General features: G+C 47.7%; 1 protein-coding gene across 2 annotated transcripts in view; it reads left to right on the plus strand.

The window, feature by feature from the left end:
• USP35 (ubiquitin specific peptidase 35) overlaps nt 1–22,352 on the plus strand; it is a 79,207-nt gene that overhangs the window by 25,524 nt on the left and 31,331 nt on the right. The window contains exons 1-7 of one of the 2 annotated variants that reach the window (XM_072794792.1): nt 16–465; nt 6,233–6,914; nt 8,325–8,457; nt 10,035–10,164; nt 10,568–10,669; nt 12,197–12,355; nt 16,846–17,039. In XM_072794792.1, coding sequence (XP_072650893.1) covers nt 6,242–6,914; nt 8,325–8,457; nt 10,035–10,164; nt 10,568–10,669; nt 12,197–12,355; nt 16,846–17,039 — 1,391 coding nt within the window. In that variant the 5' untranslated portion in view covers nt 16–465; nt 6,233–6,241. Of the gene's footprint in view, nt 1–15; nt 466–6,232; nt 6,915–8,324; nt 8,458–10,034; nt 10,165–10,567; nt 10,670–12,196; nt 12,356–16,845; nt 17,040–22,352 lie in introns of those variants that run through there. The other variant, XM_072794793.1, reaches the window with a different exon arrangement.

Here is a 22,352-nt window from a genome sequence, read left to right on the forward strand (position 1 = left end):
TCTCCAAGGGCTCTGTGCGGCACGGCACGCCTAGCGCAAACTCCATCTCCCAGGAAGCATTGCAGCGAGCCCTCCATCTCCCCGCCTCGCCCCCGCCAGAGCTCAGACCGGCTGGCCTTAAAGGGGACGCGGCCTGAGCGGCGGTTCGCGGGGTGGCCCCCGCTCCGGCTCCTCCCTGTTTCCCGCACCTCGCCCCTCCCCACGCTTCTTCCCGCAGCCCCGCAGCCCCGCAGCGGCGCGGCTGACTCGGGCTCCCTGGGTACAAGCTTGTACAGAGCTGGGTGGGGAGTTTGGACTTTGCAGTGAGAGCAGCATCCCTGCCGGCTGGGACTTGGCGGAGGGCGTCCCCACTCCAGGGGGAGCAGAGGACTCGCCCTGACCTAGGCTGGCCTAGCCTAGTCCTGCCAGGCCTGAGCGCCCCGCCCAGGAGCCTGCTCTGAGGCAGGGGCCACCGGGGTCCCGGAGGTAAGGGGGCCGGGGGCGTGTGTGCAGGTTGTGGGGAGGGAGTGTCTGCACCCCGGCGGCCCGAGAGCCCTGGTGGGCACGCGCGAAGGGCTCTGAGAGTTTGGGGCTGGGAGTAGGGAGGTCTAGGTGCATCTTGGGCCTCGCTGTGTGACCTTGGGCGAGTAGCTGCCCCTCTCTGGGCTTCAGCCTCCTTCATCAATTGTGTTTGGAGGCGATCCGGTCCTCTGCCCTAATACAATGAAGCTCACTGGCCTTTCGTGGGGTCCGCAGCCCCAGCCTGGGGGGGACGCCGGTGCGCCGGTATAACTGGAAGGAGGGGTGGGGCTAACACAGGGCACAAACTGGGGAGCTCAGAGGTTGCAACCGCCTGGCGTGGGCTTCTGCTCTTCTCAGCATCCTCTCCCGGGCGTACTTCTCCCTACAAGACTTGAGACTCCTTGTGTTAGCCTGGTGCCCGCCCTTCCAGAAAGCCTGGTGTGGGGGTGGGGACATGGCTATCTTAAGTATGTGAGGGGTGGCCCCAGCAGGGATGGGTGATTGTGGTGGGTTCCTGAGAAGGGAATATATGCTCCCTCTCCTCCCATTCCCCATCAGTTAAAGAGTAGTTGCTTTTTACCAGTAAAACCCTTTCTTTCTTTCTAGGAGACAGTTTGGTGGCCCAGACAAGGGCCTCCCAGTAGGAGGGCAAGGGGATCCTTCCCAGGGCTGCCTTGGGTAGAAGCAAAATTCAGAGGTAGATGCTGTTGTCCAGAGACCTGGGTGGGTGGGTGAGTGGGGTGCTCCTCACCAGCTCTAGCACCCCGGAGGAATCAGAGGAGGAAGAGTGGATGTGAGGGTCAGAGAAGGAAGAAATGGGCGTCTCAGCTTTTAGGTGCTGAGTTGGGGCTTGGAGGGTCAGCAGTGGTCTGGGGGAAGGGAGCCGCTGAATGAGACCTTTCTAAAACCCGCTCCCTGGCCTATGAGATTTTGTGAGCTTTTGACCTGAGGGCAAACCAGGAACAGTTTTTTTCTTTTTCTTTTTCTTCAGTTTTGGTTGTTTGAGTCATTTCTACATGGCTCAGTCTTGTCCAGGGACCCCTGTAGGGACTTTCTTGGCTGATGTTTGAGTCTCAGGGTTATGGAAATGCAGGACCATACCTGTTATTTAGCACTCCTTCCCCTCTGTGCCTGGTCCTGCGCTGGGCACGGGGCACAGATGAGGGATGGGACCGCCTCCCAGCCTGCTAAGGGAGATAGACTTTGAATTCAGTGACACTGCTGAGGGATGAGAAGAGCAAAGATGGCCTTGAGAAGCTCAGAGACTTGGACTATAGGGGGGTTAGGAAAGGCTTCCCGGGGCGGGGGTGGGGGGGGCGCATGTGACCTGGGCCTTGGAGGATGAGTCAGAATTTGCCAGAAGAGGGAGAAGCCTTTCCCAGCAGAGAGGACATCACCAAAAGGTGGCCATCAGGAAAAGCCCACTGACCATAGTCCTTCAGATTTGTCACCAAGCAGTGTTTGTCAAGTTCATATCCACCCCTGCCCTCCATCAGCCAGTTGTCACAGAAAGGGCTTGAATGTCAAGCTCAGGAGTTTGGATCTTATGCTGAAGGGGCTGGGGAGCCTTGAGAGTTCTGAGCAGGGTATGGCAAGATGGAGCTTATCATCTAATGAGATTAATCTGATGATATTTGCAGGGTGGGTCACAGAGACCTGGGAGGGATGAGGAAGGCTGAATTGGGGCCCAGGGTATGGGGGCAGGGCAGGGCATTGTGTGTACACACACACAGACACGGTACCGTGCTTTGAGGTTGGTAGAGATGAGTCAGGCTTCACCATGCAGGAATGGAGACCTGTCAATACACAATGGAAATGTGGAGGGTCATCCAAAAGGGAGAGATAAAGGGATCTGGGCCTTCTAGGGGAGGGATTGTGAGGTTCCTGTATGCTTACTATCTGCACTGGAGCCAACTGGGTTTTGCTGGGACTCTCAGGCTATCACACCAGCAATGAGAGGTATAAGCCAAGGGCCTGGGGGAAGAGCAGCAGCACTGGTTGGGAAAGGCTAAGAGGTGGTCAGGCGGTCATCTCCCATTTTGGGGTTCAGAGGCTCAGAATGGTGAAAGAGCACTTCCCTCAAGGCCATGGGCACCATGGGGCATAGTGCCAGGGCTAGATTCGAAGGCTTGGACTCTTCTGCACAATGCATACCGCTATTGGAGGATGGATCGAAGGAGGGAATGAGGAGGTGGGGTTAGAAGACTACTGCACTAGTCCAAGCAAGAAGTAAAGAGAAGCTGATCTTGGGTGCTGCAGGAGCTCCGAAGGAGATAGTGGAAATGCTTAGTTGGCAGTGAGGGAATTTCCTGGTAGAATCAGCAAGATCAGGAGTGTGTGTCTGTTTCCCCACTGGGTGTCAGATGGCCCAAGAATAGACTTATGACTGCTCTGGCCCTCTTCTTTTTTATACCTTGTCCCCTTCTCTGTTAGGGCTTCAGTGGTCTCCACTCTCCAGGTGAAAGGGCTGAGGAGCCTGGCAGGGATTCACCCAAGGTCACCTGGTAATTCAGAAGCAGAGAACCTGGGTCGCATGCTTCTTACGCTGGCTCTTCTGAGGGAGGATATGGCTGCTGCGTGCTGCTGCGTGCCGCTGAGTTTGGTGCGGGGCAGCTGTCTCTTGGGTCAGAGCCAGTGTGGACAGGCCATCTCCTTGTCCAGAGCCTAGAGGAGTAATCCAACCTCTCCTGAGTAATGCTGGCGGTCTGCTGCTTCCTCCCCTAGGGAGACCAAGTGCAGGTTCTTATCCCACCCCGCCAAGGCTGTGTCCCTCTCACATGGTGATCCTCCACTTTCCCATGCGTGCCCTAGGGAAATCAGGCCTTGTCCTGCCTCCCTTCTGTGGCCTGTGGTGAGGTCAGGTGAGCTCCAAGCCTCTAAAACCCTTTTGCATGAATGCACTCAAGACATTGAGTGGGTTTAGTTGGTGACTATGGTGACAGCTGATCTCAGATTGCCTGTGTGGGAGTGGGGGCAGGTAGGCAGGGCTTGTTTGGAGTGGCCAGGCCACAGACTGCACAGAGGCTGCACGGCTGGCCCCAGAGATCACAGCCCTCACAGAATGGCACCACAAACGGGTTTCCAGCTGCCAGGTGCAAAGGTATCCGGTAGAATGGTATGAAATTGCCAACATCTGCTCCTTTGCTTTCGTGTGGTTCAGCCTGATATCACTTATCCCCATTTTACAGAAGACTAAAAGAGGCTCATGATGCAATTTGCTCACGGTCACATAATGAGTTGCAAGGCTAGAATAAAATTTGCCCAAGGTCACATTAGAATGTAGGACTCGTCATTCCTAGTCTCTTTCCACTTCCAGAACCTTCTGTAGCCCCAGAACTCCATTTCTGCCTGCCCCCAGGTCCTCTTCCTCCACATATGAGGTCAATATCTCATCGATTAGGGTTTCTTCTTGGCTGCCTGAATAATAGGATTTCTTGGCATCCTGGGTTGAAAGCATATTAAGTCCACTGGCCTGGAGGGCAGGGGTAGGGTTTTGCAGGGATAGTTTACCAGGGAGGTTGGTCGCAAGCACTGCCTAGGAAAGAGAAGACCGGGATGAAGGGAGACCAGTTTTTAAAGACCCGGTAAAGGCCTTTGAGATTATGCCTTGTGTTGGCACTCTTTACCAACATATCTGCCTCTGCCACCAGACTGGAGGTTCCTAAGGGCGAGGACTTTGCTTCTAAAGGGAAGGGGGCCGATTTATTGAGCACTTCCCTGTGCTCAGCATCATGCTGAGGACTTTATATTTAACAACAATCCTGAAGGGTGGAAACAGACTGAGAGAGTGTAAGTAACAGGGATGGGAAGCGGACTTCATTTCCAGATGAATCTCATTCAGAGTAAAAAGAGTTTAACACACTATTCGAGGAGGCTTGGAGTGGGCTCTGGGTGTATGAATCTGTGCGAAGTTACCAGGTGGTTCGGAGGCAGCCAAGCCAGTGTTTGGGAACCACTGATCTGTACTCTGGCTTTACCCACAGTAATCTCAGAGATGCCAGCCATTGAGGACCTCACAGCCTGGTGAGAGAGAGAAAGAGACAAATGGGCCCATTGCATTTAACACATGCAATAATGGAAGCTTGGCTTCAGCCAAGAGCTAGGACAGTGAAAGGAGTGTCTCCATAGGGCCTAGCACAGTGTCCGGGTCCACAGTATCTGTGGTTCTGAATAAAGGTTTCTGGCGCCTCATTTAGTAAATGTCTGGCTTATCTTCACACTAACGCCAGGTCTCAAGAAGTTTTTACGAGCCAGTAAGTTTAAACGCTTACTGTATGCCGAACCTTATCTCATGTCCTGCCTAGAGTGGGATTATATAAAGAAGCAAAGAAATGGCCCTGTCTTCTAGGAGTTGAAAGTTGGATATTAGGAGAAAAAGCTTTATCTTTGTGAACCAGCATGAGAATCGGAAGTAAAAGTGGGTCAGCTTGGGAGACAGGCTTCCAGGAAACTGCCCAAAGGAAGAGGAAAGGCAAAGAGAAGGCTACTTCTGCTCAGAGGCATAAGTAGCAGTAGTAACACTGTATTTTACATCTTCTTCTGTATTTTACATCTTTGCTTCTTTGACAAATGCCGACTATGTGCCAGGCACTGGCCTAGGTGAGGGAACAAAACAGACATGGTTCCTGCCCTCAGGAACCTGTATAGTATGGTGGAGGAGGCTGACTCCAACTAAGGAGTTATGATAATTGCTGTAAAGGAGGACAAGGTGCTCTGAAATTGTTAACAGTCGTGTTTGACCCAAAGAGGTTAGGCAAGGCTACCTTGAAGAAGTGAGTTTGGGCTAAAGTCTGCAGGGTGAGTCAAGTAAGGAGGGGAGGGAGGAGCATAGGCGAAGGGCCCAGCAACAGGGAGAACACAGCGAGGCAAGAGTGAGGGACTGGTGTGGGCTGAGGCTGGGGAGGGGCAGGCAGGGCCTTGAGTGTGCAAGGCTATGGGGCAAGGCCTGGAGGCGGGGCCAGGCCACAGACATGATACGCTGTGCTTCATTGGAGGGAATTATGTGATCCCAGCTATAATGGAGGAATAAGCGACAGGTGGGTGTAGGAATGGAGGTCCAGGTATATTCTAATTGAAGACAGGGTGTCTGAGGTAAGCTTTGAAGGAAAACAGGAGTTTGGCTGTGTGAGTGTGTGGTGGTGGAGGTCTTGAGAGATAGGATGTTTCAGGCAAAAGGCACAGCATACAGAAAGAAGTGGAGCCTTGGAAAGGTGTAGGTCACTTGAGATACAACAAGAAGTTGATTTGGGGCAGAATAAAGTATGCAGGGATCTCCCCGTTGGTTCTTCCTTGGGACCCTAGGACTGCTCTCCCTCCCTGGAGGTGTGATTTTTGTGTGTGTCCCTGCTCATCTTCCCCAACAGGACAGGGCTTGGCCAAGATACAGGACAACAGCTTTTATATCCAGCTCCTACTGGCCTCAAGAGTGGATGAGGTCACCAGCGAGGCCTGGGGAGGGAAGGGCGAAAGAGTCGGGTGGAAGGTTCAGATACTGCCATCGCAAGGTGCTCATCAGCAATAACTACAACTCCCTGGGGCTCGTTACATGCCAGGCATTGCGCTTAGCTTCATGCAATACCTCCCAGTGAGGTATCCTCGCCCCATTCCACAGGTGATGAAACGGAGGCCCCGAAAGGTGGCTGGTTGCTCGCCCCAAGTCGTAGCGCAGGGGGATCCCTCGGGGAACGGGACCTGCTGGGCAGCGTGTGACCCTGCTCCCTGTCCCCTGCAGCGTGGCACCATGGACAAGATCCTGGAGGCGGTGGTGACGTCCTCGTACCCGGCGAGCGTGAAGCAGGGGCTGGTGCGGCGCGTGCTGGAGGCGGCGCGGCAGCCGCTGGAGCGCGAGCAGTGCCTGGCGCTGCTGGCGCTGGGCGCGCGTCTCTACGTGGGCGGCGCGGACGAGCTGCCCCGCCGCGTGGGCTGCCAGCTGCTGCACGTGGCCGGCCGCCACCACCCCGACGTCTTCGCCGAGTTCTTCAGCGCGCGCCGCGTGCTTCGCCTGCTGCAGGGCGGCGCCGGCCCTCCGGGCGCCCGCGCGCTCGCCTGCGTGCAGCTGGGCCTGCAGCTGTTGCCCGAGGGCCCGGCGGCCGACGAGGTGTTCGCGCTGCTGCGGCGGGAGGTGCTGCGCACCGTGTGCGAGCGCCCGGGGCCGGCGGCCTGCGCGCAGGTGGCGCGGCTGCTGGCGCGACACCCGCGCTGCGTCCCCGACGGGCCTCACCGCCTGCTCTTCTGCCAGCAGCTGGTGCGCTGCCTCGGCCGCTTCCGCTGCCCGGCGGAGGGCGAGGAGGGCGCCGTGGAGTTCCTGGAGCAGGCCCAGCAGGTGAGCGGGCTCCTGGCGCAGTTGTGGCGCGCCCAGCCCGCCGCCATCCTACCCTGCCTGAAGGAGCTGTTCGCCGTCATCTCCTGCACAGGTGCGTGGGGGCTGGTGCGTGGTGTGCGGTGTCGAGGTGTGGCAGGTGTGCGTCAGGGGCTACTTCCCGGTGGGGAGACGCAGCGTGCCTGCCTTAAGTAGCAGGGCTGCCCTGAGCTCCTGCTCTGGGCCTCTCCTGGGGTGGGTGCTGGGCCCGGGGGGGGGGCGGACCCAGATTAAGCTGGGCAGGAGGAGGACCCGTGAGTGAGACAACAGAAGGGGGCGCGTGGACGTCATCATGCCCTTTGGGTCAGGTGGGTTTCGTAGAAGTGATGACTTTTTTTTTTTTTTTCTAAGATTTTATTTATTTATTCACGAGAGGGAGAGAGGCAGAGACACAGGCAGAGGCTCCAGAAGCAGGCTCCACGCAGGGAGCCCGACGTGGGACGCGATCCCGGGTCCCCAGGATCACACCCTGGGCCAAAGGCGACGCTAAACCACTGAGCCACCCGGGCTGCCCGAAATTATGACTTTTGATTCAAGTTTTTTTTTTTTTTTTTTTAAAGATTTAAATTTTTTTTTTTTAAATTTTTATTTATTTATGATAGTCACAGAGAGAGAGAGAGAGAGGCAGAGACACAGGCAGAGGGAGAAGCAGGCTCCATGCACCGGGAGCCCGACGTGGGATTCGATCCCGGGTCTCCAGGATCGCGCCCTGGGCCAAAGGCAGACGCCAAACCGCTGCGCCACCCAGGGATCCCTTGATTCAAGTTTTGAGAGGTAGCTGGTCAGCAGCAGGGGCGAGGTGTTCAGGGCAGGCGGAGGCCAAGTTGAGGACGTGCAGTAGAGCCTGTATATCTCAACTCTGAAATGTAAACTCTTGGTCCTCCATTGTGAGCTGTGGCTCTTGAACTACACTTTAAATGGGTGAGATAAGATCTGTGCCTCTCCTGATTATAGGGCTATTAAGTTGAAAGGAGGAGAATTCACCTGGCAGGAGAAAGAACCAAGCCCAGAAGTATAAGCACTTATCCAATTGGAGAACAGATTTTGATAACTAAGTGGTCTTTTTCACCTTTAGGCCTTTGTATGGTTCCACCTGGAATGTCTTCTCTCCCCTCAAGTCACACAGCCTTTCTCTCTGTTCTTGCTGTTCTTGCTTGTTTCTCTCTGGTCTTGCTGGTTATCCTTTCTTATAGACCTTGCCTATAGGATAGGCACAGTTTGGGCGGGGGGTGTCAGGGGTTTTTGTCTGTGCCCAGTACAGGGCTGGGCCCCAAACCATGCCAGTGAAGGTTTGTTGAGCGAATAAACTAAGGTGGGATCGGAGGCTGTGCTGTTGTAGGAAGTGGCCCTGATGTGTTCTTTAAGAAGCCTAGTCTACCTTGGCAGCATGAGCCCATGAGGTATTGGGGGAGGTGAGGGGCCTACCTGCCTTGCTTAGCTCATCCCAGCCCCCTCACCATTCCAGAGGAAGAGCCACCATCCAGTGCCCTGGCCAGCGTGGTCCAACACCTACCATTGGAGCTTATGGATGGTGTCGTCCGGAACCTCAGCAATGATGACAGTGTGACAGACTCTCAGATGCTGACTGCTATTAGCAGGTGGGCTGAGGGCTGGGTGGTGATTAGATCTCTTTCCCTCCTTCCACTGGGTAGGGTTGCTGGGCTAGATTTAGTGTGGGAAGGTCCAGGAACTCTGCTTTTTTCATTCATCCATCCTTTCTTGAGCCTTGCTTTGTGCCTGGCCCAGGGCTGGATGTGGCAGATGCAGAGAACCTTTCCCTGGTGATGCTCTCGGGTTGGGTGCCAACTATGTGATCCTGGACAAGTCAATGAACTCTCTGAGCCTTCGTTTCTCCCTCAGTAATAGTAAAGATGGTATAAGAAGTTGTCACATTTCTACGGGGTTATACTAGAAGCCGAAGATCCGTTACAAAGTACTTTTTGAGTTTGACAGGTTTGATACATGGAATTTGGGTGCTTTAGTTCACAGCTTTTGCACATTCTCCACTTCGTTTGAGGTGTCATCACACCTGTGATGTAGCCACACCTGCCTATCCAGTGATCCCAGAATATGCTGCCTACCTTCCTGCCTATAGGCCTTTGGCTCTGTAGATCCCATTCATCTGGCAGGCCTCCCTCACCATGCTTTCCATACCCGTGTGCAGATCTCCCATCTCCATTAGGCTTCTTAGATTTCTTGTCTTTAGTGGGTAAGAGTATGGGCTCTAGAGGTAAGCTGCTTGGGTGCAAATCCTGGCTCTTCTACCTCTTGCCTGTGTGACTTTGGGCAAGTTACTCCATGTCTGTAGGTCTCTGCTTTCTCATTTATAAAATAGTGTAATTGAATCCATCTTACCGGGTTGTTGCAAGGATCAGATAAAACAAGATGATACACATAAAGTGTTTAGAGCACTGATGGTAGCTATTGTCATTGTAATTATTACTTTGCTTTCTCATTCGGTTGATTATTTTTATTTTTTTTCTCATTCTGTTTATAGCATAGTCTTATGAGTCTAAAGATAATGATATAGTGACACTTTCCTGAGCACCTACTGTATGGCAGCTTCATGCCCTGTGCACAGAAGCATTATCTTGGGGGTCAGGTGTGTTCATAAATGTAAGACAGATGGAGTAGTGCTTGGTGCAGAGTGAATACTATGAGAGTTAGCTATTGTCACATTTTTTAATTCATGCAACTCTGTAAGGTAGCTATCGTCCCCATTTTACAGAGGAGAGAACTGAGGCTAGAGAAAGTGACTTGTTCTAGGTCACAAGCAAGGGTTTGCAGGAGCCAAAGCTTCCAGTGTGGCAGGGGGTCAGAATGGGGGGAGGGTAGGAAGTGCTCCTCCTGCTGCTGAGCCTCATGGTCCAGGCAGAGGCAGAGACCATCGAAAGCCCCATTCTGCAACTGCAGCCTAGTGTGTGGGGTGAGGTTTGGAGTGTTGAGAGGGTCGTTCCCCTCCTGCTGGGCTGGGAGCCCCAGGTTCTACCAGATGCCTGTACTGGGCTCATTTGCAGTTCTCAGAGGTGACTTGTCCATCCCATGGACCCCAGGGCTGCTCTGTGCACATGTGGGTCAGTGTAGGGTCGCAGGACATTATAGCTTGTCTCTGGGCTGCCCCACCCAGGCATTTGGGCCTCCCTGGTTCTTGTGTCATTGTCACTCCCCTCTACAGGATGATCGACTGGGTGTCATGGCCCTTGGGGAAGAACATTGACAAGTGGATCATTGCATTGTTGAAGGGCCTGGCAGCTGTTAAGAAGTTCAGCATCTTGATTGAGGTTTCACTTGCCAAAATTGAAAAGGTTGGTGGGCCCCTGTCCAAGTTCTGGGTTATGGCTTTTACCACTTATCTCTTGCAAGAGACTGTGTGGGTCTGGGAGGCAGAGCACTGGGGCTCCAACCCAAGCTCACTGTGACCTGGAACAATTCATTGTACCTCTCTGGGCTTCAGATTTGCCCCATTTATTTCTCTATTCATTCAAGAATGTTTGTCACTTTTGGTCTATCCATCCTTCTCTCCCATTGGGTATCTGTCTTACTATCCATCTGTCCATCAACCTAGATCTGTGAGCATGTCTATGTTCTTGGTCCTGCATGTATCTGCTGCTCCAACTCTGGTATCTCTGACCACCTCTCAGGTCTGTGACTGTACTTGTCCTCTGGGGCCTAGGCGTGGGGGACTCTTGATCAAGGACTCTCTTCCAGGTTTTCTCCAAGCTTCTATACCCCATTGTCCGGGGAGCTGCCTTGTCTGTCCTCAAGTACATGCTCCTGACCTTCCAGCACTCCCATGAGGCCTTCCACCTGGTAAGAACCCTATGTGCTACCCTGAGGATGGGCAGTTCTCCATCCTCCACTGGTTTGGCTGGAGTCCAGACATGCTGTCTCTATTGGGGCTGGGGATTTGAAGCTTAAGACCTTGAAGTTCTGGACATTAGGACTGGAGGAGACTTAAAACTCCATTTTATGGATGGGGGACTAAGGCCAGAGAATTTGACTTCCCCATAGGCCCACAGTAGAGTGACAGCCCTAGAATGATGACAGCTAATGTTGCTTAGGTGCTTGATGTATGCCAGGCACAGTACTAAAGACAGTACATGTATTAACTCTCAGGAGAGCCCTCAGAGGGAGCATTCTATCATTTTTTCCACTTTTCAGCTGAGGAAACTATAGGGAGGTTAAGTCCACTTGTCCCAGATATACAGCTAGTGAGCAATATAGGGAAGATTCTAACTAAGTTGATCTGACTTCTGCCCCAGTGTCCTTCCAATATACCCTGTGGTCAACCAGCACCCAGGTGGCCTGGCCTCCCGCTCATGGCCCTTTCTGTTATCCTTGGGGCCATCCCTTGGGAAGGATGCCTGTAGTCCTTGGTTGCTATGGGGGAGGCAGGGCTACTCTCCTGTCTTTCTTTCCCTAGACCTGGAGAAGGGGCCCTAGATTCTGATGACTCCTGGTCAGGGCAGAAATTTCATGCTTTACAATTTGCTACAGTGGGAAAGGCACAGAACCAGGGATTGGGGGACTTGGGGTTGAGTCTTGTCTCCATCATTTGCTAGATGTGGTGACCTTGGACAGGTGCTTACGTCTCAGGGCTTGGAACAGGGTAAGCCCTGAGGATGGTGGGGAGAGGGTTAGATGAGGTGATATTTGTCAAGAGCCTGCTGCATACTAGGGACTGGATAACTTGTTTCTTCCCATCCTTCTCCTGGGCGCCCTCCCTCCAGTTCCTGCGGGCTGACTCTGTCCATCCCTGGGACAGTATAATAGAATACCCCCATGGGTTTGAAAGTTAGTACTGCATAGCACAGAGGAAAAAAATAGCCTTTGGTTGAGATATCAGCTTTTTCTGTAATACGTGGGGGAAGTTCTTAGTGAATTACGTAATATCTCCAACTTCAATTTCTTCATCTATAAGATGGGAATAGTAATTGCTAACTACAATCATTGTGAGGGTGAAGTGTTTGACACATAAATGTTTGGTGAAAGAATGATGGTAGAAGGAAGAGTAGCCCTGGTCACTAAGGCCTCAGGCTCTTCTGGCAAGCCAGTTAGCTAAGGCCTAACAGCTGGGGCTTGGGCCCTGGCCACCCCTCAACTGTGAGGAGAGAATTGTTTATTCAGTTTAACAGATGAAGAGACTGAGGCAGAATATCCAAGGTCATCTATCTTGTAAAAAGTTATTGCCTACATAGCACAGAGCTCTGTGTAGGAAAGGGGGACAGTGGCCAGACCTCCTTGCCTTAAGGAGCTCTGAGTGTTTTCAGCCCTGACCACCAACCCCTGCCTCTGGTGGTAAATGGTACCAAGTCTAATCCTGCTCTGCTCTCACAGCTCCTCCCTCACATCCCCCCAATGGTGGCCTCTCTGGTCAAGGAGGACTCCAACTCTGGGACCAGCTGCCTGGAGCAACTGGCAGAACTGGTCCACTGCATGGTCTTCCGGTTCCCAGGCTTCCCGGATCTGTATGAGCCTGTCATGGAGGCCATTAAGGTGAGTGACAATCTCCCATTGATTCCTTGCCTTGCTCCAAAAAGGGTGCCCATTTGGGCCTTGCTCAAGGCCGTAATACGGATTAGTGGCAGTCCCCCATCATTTGGTCTCTGCCTGTCTCCCATCACCTCCCCTGGCCCATCCTGTGCTTCAGGCACACTGAGCTACCAGCCATTGCCCCAGATGGGTCACCACTCATGATTGTTCCAAGTCTTTGCCTGTGACATTCTGACTAAACCCTTCTCTTGTTCTGCCTGGATAGCTCCTATTCCCATTGAATCTTCTCCGTTAAGCCTCCACTCAAGTGTTAGCTCTCTCAGAAAGCCTCCCCTGATAACTCTCGATACCTCCTCCCTGCCCCAGGCTGGGTCAGGGCTTGTCTGGGCTCCCACAATTCCCACATCCCTTTGTCATGTGTTGTCACTGTGTCTCCCACCAGCCAGAGGACTCCAGAGCAGGGATTATCTGTAAGTGTTCACATAGCTTTACTGATCCTTTCCTTGCTTTGTGCCAGACCCAGGCTGGGAACTGGGGATACAGGCACCAGCAGACCAAGTCTCTTCCGCTGAGGAGTTTGCAGCCTAGCGGATGACAGGCTTGCACAGAAGTAACTCTGATGTAAGTGGCTTAGGAAATTCCTGTGAGGAGAAGGGAAGGATTATCTCCAGTCAGAGGAGGAGGCTACAAGGATGAAGGGGCTTCTGACCTGGGCTTGCTAGTTTGCTAGGACAATAGCATTTACAGGTGATGCCACATTTGACAGTGTGTTCTATATATTTTGTTTCTTAATGCTCACAAGACAAAAGAAATGAGAGTAGTGTTGTTACCTGAATTTCATAGATGAAGGAAGTGAGACTGGAGAGGCTTGATGACTTGCGCAGTCATGGAAGTAGTGAGAGACACAGGCAGGCACGGTGCTTGCTTGCTGAGCCTATTCCTATTGCCTGATAGAGAGGGCAGGTCTGAGCATGGGTGAAAGATGTCTGGGTAGGTGATGGCTCTTAAAGAACCTCTGCTCTGCCTTCCACTTCTGTAGTGCAGCAGATAGATAGCCTGAAAAGCAATCCACTACAGAACACCTAGATAGGCTTGTTAAAATATAACCGACTTTTTTTAAGTACTTAGCTGAGCTTGCAAGAAATTAATGGGGAATTCCCAGGGGCCAAAAAGAAAGCAAGAAGTGGAATTCAGAATGGTGAAAGATGATGCCCTTTTTTGCCTGTCGTGGGCAGAGAAGGTGTAACCATAGTCACTAAGCCACTTGAGCTTATAGGGACAGGAGGTGATGCTTAGGGCTTGCTCTCACTAGGGCATTAGCACTAAGAGGCCTATGTAAGCCAGCACCCGAAAAGGCTTTACTGTTAGTAAAAGAGTGATCTAGAAAAATATATATATACATGGTCTCAAATGTCAAGGAAACTTTTCTGGCTTGATCTGTACTCTGGATTGGGAAAAATGAAATTGTTAATCATTGGCCTGCTCTTATGTGGGTTTAGGGGTTCAAGTTCTCATTGTCTTTGGGGTTGTGAGACCCCTAAACTTGGGTACTCACATTAAAAGTAGTATGAACTTGTAACACAAACCCAAGGGTTACCCTGTAGAAACAGAAAAAAGTGCTTTCAAGTCACAAAGATAAAATTCTGCTAAAGGTAAGTTTATAATCCAAAAATTTCAAAACACACAAGGGAACAATCCATCTTGAGTGAGACTTAGTCGATACTTTAAATAAAACCTCCAGCATTTGAGTCTTCTCAGTTTTTCCAGCTTAATATGATAATGAATTTTTTTTTTTAAGATTTTATTTATCATGAGAGACAGAGGGAGAAAGAGACAGAGACACCGGCAGAGGGAGAAGCAGGCTCTCCACAGTAGCCTGATGTGGGACTCGATCTCGGACCCTGGGATCATGCCCTGAGTCAAAGGCAGATGCTGAACCACTGAGCCACCCAAGCTCAGAATGAATTTTTTTTTTTTTTTTTTTTTTTTTTTTTTTTTTTTTAGTGGAGCCAACCTACAAAAGAAGCAGCTACCTTGCTAGATCATGAGCTGCCTGTCACTGGAGGTAGATGAGCAGAGGAGGCAGGGCTTTGACTTGTTAGAAGTGATTATTATTATTTCCTGCTAGCTTGTGAGCTTCTGGTAGGCAAGGACCATGTGAGGATTTCTGTGCCCAGCAAATATCTGTGACTGTACTGTGAAGAATACTCTCATGGAGCCATGAACAAAGAGGAAGCCTGCACTGGGCACTGAGGGAGACCCATACTGAGTGAAACTCAGGCTTTTCCCTCTAGGGGCTCTGGTCTGATCCAGAGGACAGTGAAGCTATAAATACCAGTACCACTAAGTGCAGCCAGCTAAGCTTTATAAGATAGATATAAATCACACATGTACCCCACTTGAGAAGATCCTGGAAAGTCTCCAAGAGAGGGGATGGGATATAGAAGTTAGGTCTTGAGGGATAGGGACTAGCAGGATGAGGCACCTCCAGATGCATCAGAGGGAAAGGTGTTGGGAGTGGGAGTTTGTCAGCTGCATGAAAGGGACATTGGAAAGATCTAGACGGGAGGGACTTACACTGGACTGACTGCTTAATCTAGCAGATCTGGGCTTCTCAAACCTTTTCTCCAAAGTCCTTGAGCCCAGGCAAGGGCTGCTTGCCGAAGCAGCCTGACACAAAAAGCTCAGTGTTTCTAAAATCTCATCTCAGAGATTCAAGTATGTATTTCATAATTATAAACATTGTTTTTAATGTAAACATTTTTCTTCCCTGAATATTAGAGCCTATAACCCCAGGAAGGTGTGCTACATTTGTTCTGTGGCTTTGAATATCTCTAGGTATGAGCCAGTTTGAGAGGCAAAGCAGCAAAGTATCCATAGGATTTTTTTTGTTTATCAAACTCTTTCACATGTTTTCTGTGAGCACATCCTTCTTTGAGGCTCCTTTATAAATAAATTCTGAAAAGTTCTCTCAGGCAGTTTCTCTGGGAGCTGTGGTACTTGGTAAGGGACCCATTGTTTGTAACATTAGGAGCTTGAAACTTACTTCATAATTTTGTTTCCTTTTTGTGGGAGTACCAAGTTACCTTCTTTGAGAAAGATGGCATTTTTTCTAGTGTGGATAATTTTGAATCGTGTGTGTGCATGAGATTCTGTCTTTCAGCTTTTTTGTACCTGTTTGTGCATGTTGTGTATGGGGTGAGGATTGGATAGGGGATGATAGGAAGAGAAAAAGGGAGACTAAGGTGTGTGTGTGTGTGTGTGTGTGTGTGTGTGTGTGTGTTTAAATTTAGAGAGGGAGAGAGTAAGAGAATCTTAAGTGGGGCTCAGTCTCATGACCCTGAGATCATGACCTCTTGAAATCAAGAGTCTGATACTTAACCAACCGTGCCCTCCAGGTGCCCCAAGTCTGTATCTTTTTATGTTGCCTTTGGTAGCTCCTATATTTTTTATCATCTGTGAGAGGTGACTGATCTGATAAATGTTCCTGGGAAATGAGTGAGTAGAAGTGTTAAACCACTGCTTGAGCTTGACCTTCTCTAGTGGCCAGATGATGCATGCTGGGGAGACCAGGGCTTTCAGTGCTAAGCTGGTTTGAAACTCTGGAGGCTTGGACAAATCTGGGGTCTGTGCTCAGGATTTTATAGGGCCTAGAGGAATGTCACTTAAATCTATTCTGTAAGTCTGTATTCTTAAATGTTTTTCTTTAAAATAGATTAGAACCCATGCTGGGTAACGTTATTTTAGGTGCATCTTTTTTTTACTGTTAAAAAGGAGAATAAGTAAGAAAACATGCTAATCTCTGAGCTCTTGACCAAGGACCCATAGTAGTACCCCAGGACCGCCTCCCTCTCCACATTGTCCTGTCTATGGGATCATGCTAGGGGGTGGTGATTAATTAAAGCTGATGGCAAACATAAAAGCAGAAGGGCGGTGGGAACATCATTGTGTGCAAGTGCTGTGAGAGTATGGAGTGCCAAACTGATATCAGGTAGAAGTAGCCTCATGTGACAGATGAGGAAATTGAGTCAGAGAGGCTCACTTGATCATTGCCAGGCAGTTAGTTAGGACAGGAGTCAGGACTAGGGCTGAGATCTTAACATTGTTGAATCTGGGCCTGTGTTGTCATTGCTTAGAGTCTGTTGTACCTTGGGATCCTCTAAGAATATACAGATTCTTCATTTGTTGTCTGGATGTCCCTGGAAAATTCTTTTCTTGGAGTCATAGTTTTTCCATTTATGAAGTGGGAATTTTACACCTTCCTGAGGCAGTTGTAACATGAAAGGTGATATAGAAAGCCCGCGTGTCAAAATGAAAACCTAGAATAAGTTTGGAAGCAGAAGGATATTAACATGTATATCTAGAATATTTGTGGGACAGTGTGCTTGGGTGAGGGTGGGGTGGACTGTGGTCCAAGAAGGCTTCCCAGAGGAAGTGATCTTTTGAGAGCTGACCATGATCCCCACCGTCCTGCTGGCTTGTTTCCTCCTCAGGACCTCCATGTTCCCAATGAGGACCGCATCAAGCAGCTGCTGGGGCAGGATGCCTGGACCTCGCAGAAGAGTGAGCTGGCTGGTTTCTATCCTCGGCTCATGGCCAAGTCAGACACGGGCAAGATTGGTTTAATCAATCTGGGCAACACATGCTACGTGAACAGCGTCCTTCAGGCCTTATTCATGGCTTCTGAGTAGGTGCTGCTTTTGAATTTCCTGCCCTCCTCTCCTTTGGGCTCCCTGGTGTATGGGGAGGGGATGAGGGATTGGAGAGGGTAGATGGGGTGTTGGAGATGGCAGGTCGTTCTTTGCATTGATGGCATAATTCCCTGAGGTCTGTGGGTACATGAAGGTGAGAGGTCTGTGAGGGCTCCAGGCCATTGATAAGATAGTAGGTCAAGGCTGGATGGGAATTTGAGATGGGACTTCAGGGGCTGGGCTGTAGTGGGAAGGAGGTCTGCTCTGGGTTGCTCAACATCATTGATTTTTTCCCCTGGGATTCATAGGGATGAATTGTGTTTTCCACTCACCCTGGTATTAGACATTCCCTGTCCCCTTTACTAAAATAAAATATTTATTGTCAGTGGCTACCTATCCACCTTAAGGCTTGCTTAAAAATCAAACAAGATTTCAGTCATGGAAGTAGACATCTTTTTTCCCCTAATTTTTTTTTTGTGTGTATGTTAAAACGCACATAACATAAAATATATATTTTATTTAGCCATTCACTTGTCAGTGGACACTTAGGTTGTTCCATATCTTGGCTGTTGTAAATGCTGCAATGAATGTGGGAGTGCATATGTCTTTTCAAGTTAGTGTTTCCATTTTTTTTTAAAGGTTTTATTTATTTATTCATGGGAGACAGAGGCAGAGACATAGGCAGAGAGAGAAGCAGGTTCCATGCGGGAACCTCATATGGGACTTGATCCTGGAATCCTGGGATCACGCCCTGAGCCAAAGGCAGACGCTGAACCACTGAGCCACCCAGGCGTCCCAGTGTTTCCATTTTCTTTGGATAAATACTATGAAGTGGAAATGCTGGATCATAAGGTAGTTCTCTATTTTTAATTTTTTGAAGAATCTCCGTACTGTTTTCTAGAGTATACCAGTTTATAATCCTGTCAGCAGTGTGTGTAAAGATTCCTTTTGTTCCCAGTCTTTGCCAACACTTGTTATTTCTGGTCTTTGATATAGCCATTCTAATTCTGATTTCCCTGATGATGGTGATGTTGAGCAGCTTTTCATGTACCTGTTGGCCATCATCTTCTTTGAAAAATGGTCTGTTGAGATCCTCTGCCTATTTTTTAGTAGGATTGCTTTTTTCCTAATAGTTGTAGAAGTTCTTTATATATTTTGGATATTATTAACCCTTTATCAGAAAAGTGATGTGCAAATATTTTCTCTCATTTTGAAGGATGCCATTTCAGTTTGCTGATGGTTTCCTTGGATTTGCAAGAGCTTTTCAGTTTGATGTACTCCCAACTGTTTATTTTGCTTTTGTCATCTTTATTTTTAGTGTCAGATCCAAAAACCCATTGCCAAGATGATGTCAAAGAGCTTACAGACTGTTTTCCTTTAGGAGTTATATGGTTTCAGGTATTATGTTCAAGTCTTAATCCACTTTGGGTTGATTTTTGTGTGTAGTATAAGGAAGTGGTTCACTTTCATTCTCTTGCATTTGGCTATCCAGTTTTCCCAACACCATTTATTGAAGAGACTGTCCTTTTCCCATTATATATTCTTGGTTCCTTTTTCGTATATTAATTGATTGTATAAGCATGGGTTCATTTTGGGGCACTCTCCTCTGTTGTATCGATCTATTTATCTTTTTATGCTAGTACCATATTGGTTTTGATTACTGTAGTTTTGTAATGTTTGAAATCGGGAATCATGATGCCTCCAGCTTTGTTTTTATTTCTTTTTGTTTTTCTTTTTGAAAATTGGTTTGGCTATTTGAGGTCTTTTGTAGTTCCATACAAATTTTAGGGTAGTTTCTTCTATTTCAGTGAAAAATATCATTGGAATTTAGATGAGGATTGAATTGAATTTTAAATTGCTTTTGGTACTATGGATATTTTAACAGTATTCTGGTTCATGAACACAGAATACCTTTCCATTTATTTGTGTCTTTAATTTCATCAATGATCCTCATTCTGACATGTTGGAAAACCAGGGTAGTAGCCTAACACTACGTCACAATGCCTAACTCATTCAGTTTGCCTCATCCCATCACATAGGTATTTATATCATCTCACTTCAGTATAGGAAGAAGGGTAAATATAGTACAAGATATTTTGAGAGAGATCATGTTGATGTTACTTTTATTACAGTATGTTATAGTTTATTATTAATTGTTAATATCTTACAGTGCTTTATTTATAAAACAAACTTAAATCATAGGTATATATAGGAAAAAGCAATATACATAGGATTTGGTACTATCTGGTTTCGGACATCCATTGGGAGTCTTGGAACGTATCTCTTGCAGGTAAGTGGGGACTGCTGGTCTTTTAAACTTCTTGGTTATTTATTTATTTTTAAGATTTTATTTATTCATGAGAGACACAGAAACACATGAGAGAGGCAGAAACCTAGGGAGAGGGAGAAGCAGGCTCCTGTGGGGACCCTGATGCAGGCCTTGATCCTGGGACCCCGAATCCCACCCTGAGCTGAAAGTAGATGCTCAACCACTGAACCACCTAGCTGTCCTTTTTGTTTTTCTTGCCTAATTACTAGCTAAGATTTCTAGTACTATGTTGGGAAAAAAGTGATGAGAGTAGACACCCTTATCTTGTTGTCTATCTTAGAGGAAAAACTTTCAGGTTTTCACTGCTGAGTAGGTCATTAGCTGTGGGCTTGTCATAGATGGCCTTTGTTATGTTGAGGTATGTTTCTTCTATACCTACTATTTTTGAGAGTTTTTAAAATTTTTTTTTTATTTTTATTTTTTTATTTTTGAGAGTTTTTATTAAACATAAGTGGTTATTGAGTTTTATGCATCTATTGAGATGATCATATGATTTTTTAAAAAAAGATTTTATTCATTCATGAGAGAGACAGAGAGAGGGGCAGAGACATAGGCAGAGGGAGAAGCAGACCCCCGCACAGGGAGCCTGATGCGGGACTCAATTCCAGTAGTCGAGGATCACTCCCTGAGCCGGAGGCAGATGCTCAACCACTAAACCACCTAGGAGTCCTTGATCATACAATTTTTACCCTTCATTTTGCTATGGAGTATGTACTACATTTATTGTTTTGTGGATATTGAATCATCTTTGCATCCCTCCTGCAAATCCCACTTGATCTGTTGTATGAACCTTTCATGTATTTTTTTTCCAAAGATTCTATTTATTTACTCATGAGACATACACACACATACACACACACACACACACAGGCAGAGACACAGGCAGAGGGAGAAGCAGGCTCCATGCAGGTAGCCTGACGTGGGACTCGATCCCAGGTCTCCAGGATCAGGCCCTGGGCTGAAGGTGGCGCTAAATGGCCGAGCCACCCGGGCTGCCCCCTTTCATTATTGTTGAATTTGGCTTGCTAGTATTTTGTTGAGGGTTTTTGTATCTGTGTTCATTAGGAATATTAGCCTGCAATTTTCTTATGTCATTGTCTGATTGTGGTATTAGGATAATGCTGGCCTTACAAAATGAGTTTTAAAGTATTCTTTCTTCTGCTTTTTGGAAGAATTTGAAAAGACTTGGTATTCTTCTTTGAATGTTGGGGGGAATTCACTAGTGAAGTCATCTGGTCCTGGTCTTTTGTTTATTGGGAGATTTTTAATTACTGATTCAGTCTCTTTACTAATAATCAGTGTGTTCAGATTTTCTACTTCTTTATGATTCTTTATGATTCAGTCTTGACAGTTTTTATCTTTCTAAGAATTTCTCCATTTCTTCCAGGTTGTCCAATTTGTTGGGAGTATAATTGTTCATAGTAATATCTTATCCTTTGTTTGTGTGATATTAATTGTAATGTCTCTTTCACTTCTGATTTTGTGTCTCTCATGTTTTCTTGATGAGTGTAGTTAAGGGTTTGTCTATTTTTATCTTTCGAAAAGTTAGCTTTATTGATCTTTGCTATTGTATTTTTAGTCTCCGTTTCATTTATTTTTGTTCTGGTCTTTCTTATATTCTGTTTTTGGGCTTAGTTATTTTCTAGTACCTTGTAATGTAAAAAATCGTTCATTTAAGATCTTTCTTGTGTCTTTTTTTTTTTTAAAGATTTTATTTATTTATTCATGAGAGACAGAGAGAGAGAGAGAAAGAGAGACCAAGGCAGAGGGAGAAGCAGGCTCCATGCCAGGAGCCCAATGCAGGACTTGATCCCGGGACCCCAGGATCATGCCCTGAGGCAAAGGCAGGCGTTTAACTGCTGAGCCACCCAGGCGTCCCCCTCGTGTCTTAATTTAAGCATTTGTCACTATGATTTTCCCTTTTAGAATAGCTTTTCCGGCATCCTATAATATTTAGTATGCTGTATTTACATTTTCCTTTGTCTCGGGGTATTTTTTCATTTTTCTTTTGATTTTCTTCTTTGACCCTTTGGTGTTTAGTAGTATGTTATTTAGTCACCACATATTTGTAAATTTTCTGTTTTTCTTTTTTTCCCTTGTAAGTCATTGCTAGTTTTATACTATTGTAGTCAGAAAAGATGCTTGATATGATTTCCGTAATTGTGGCCTATTACGTGATCTGTTCTAGACAATGTACCATGAGAGCTTGAGCAGAATGTGTATTCTGTTGCTTTTGGCTAGAATATTCTGTAAATGACTGTTCTATTCATCTGTTCTAATATGTTGTTGGGTAGAGTATTCTTGGTCGGAAGTTTTTTTGTTTCAGCCATGCCAGTCCTTTCTAGTCTGCAAACTTTTTGCAGAAACTATACTGATACTCTTCTGAAGGTTCCCTCATATGTAACAAGTTGTTTTCTTCCAGATGCTCTTAAGGTTCTCTTTTTGTCCTTAACTTTTGACAGTTATAGAGTGTTAAGTCTCTCATCTTATTTGGAACATTCTTCATTCCCCGATATGGATGTCTGTTGCCTTCCCCAGATTAAGGAAGTTTTCAGCTATTATTTCATCAATCAATTTTATATCTTTCTCTCTCTTTTCCTTCTGTGTCACTTATTATTTTTTAAATGATTTTATTTATTTATTCATGAGAGGCAGAGACATAGGCAGAGGGAGAAGCAGACTCCTAACAGGGAGCCTGATGTGGGACCCAGTCCTGGAACCCTGGGATCACGTGCTAAAGCCATAGACAGATGCTCAACTGCTGAGCCACCGAGGTGTCCCTGGGTCACTTATATTATAAATATTGGTCTGCTTAGTTTTGTCCCAGAAGTCCTTTAGGCTATCTTCACTCCTCTTCATTCTTTTTTAACTACTCTGATTGGATGAATTGTACTGCCTTGTCTTCAAGTTTACTAGTGATTTCTGCTTGGTCTAATCTGATTTTGAATCCTTCTGTTGTATTTTTCAGTACATTTATTGT

The sequence above is a fragment of the Canis lupus genome, chromosome 23 (assembly GCF_048164855.1).
Source record: "Canis lupus baileyi chromosome 23, mCanLup2.hap1, whole genome shotgun sequence".
Classification (NCBI taxonomy): domain Eukaryota; kingdom Metazoa; phylum Chordata; class Mammalia; order Carnivora; family Canidae; genus Canis; species Canis lupus.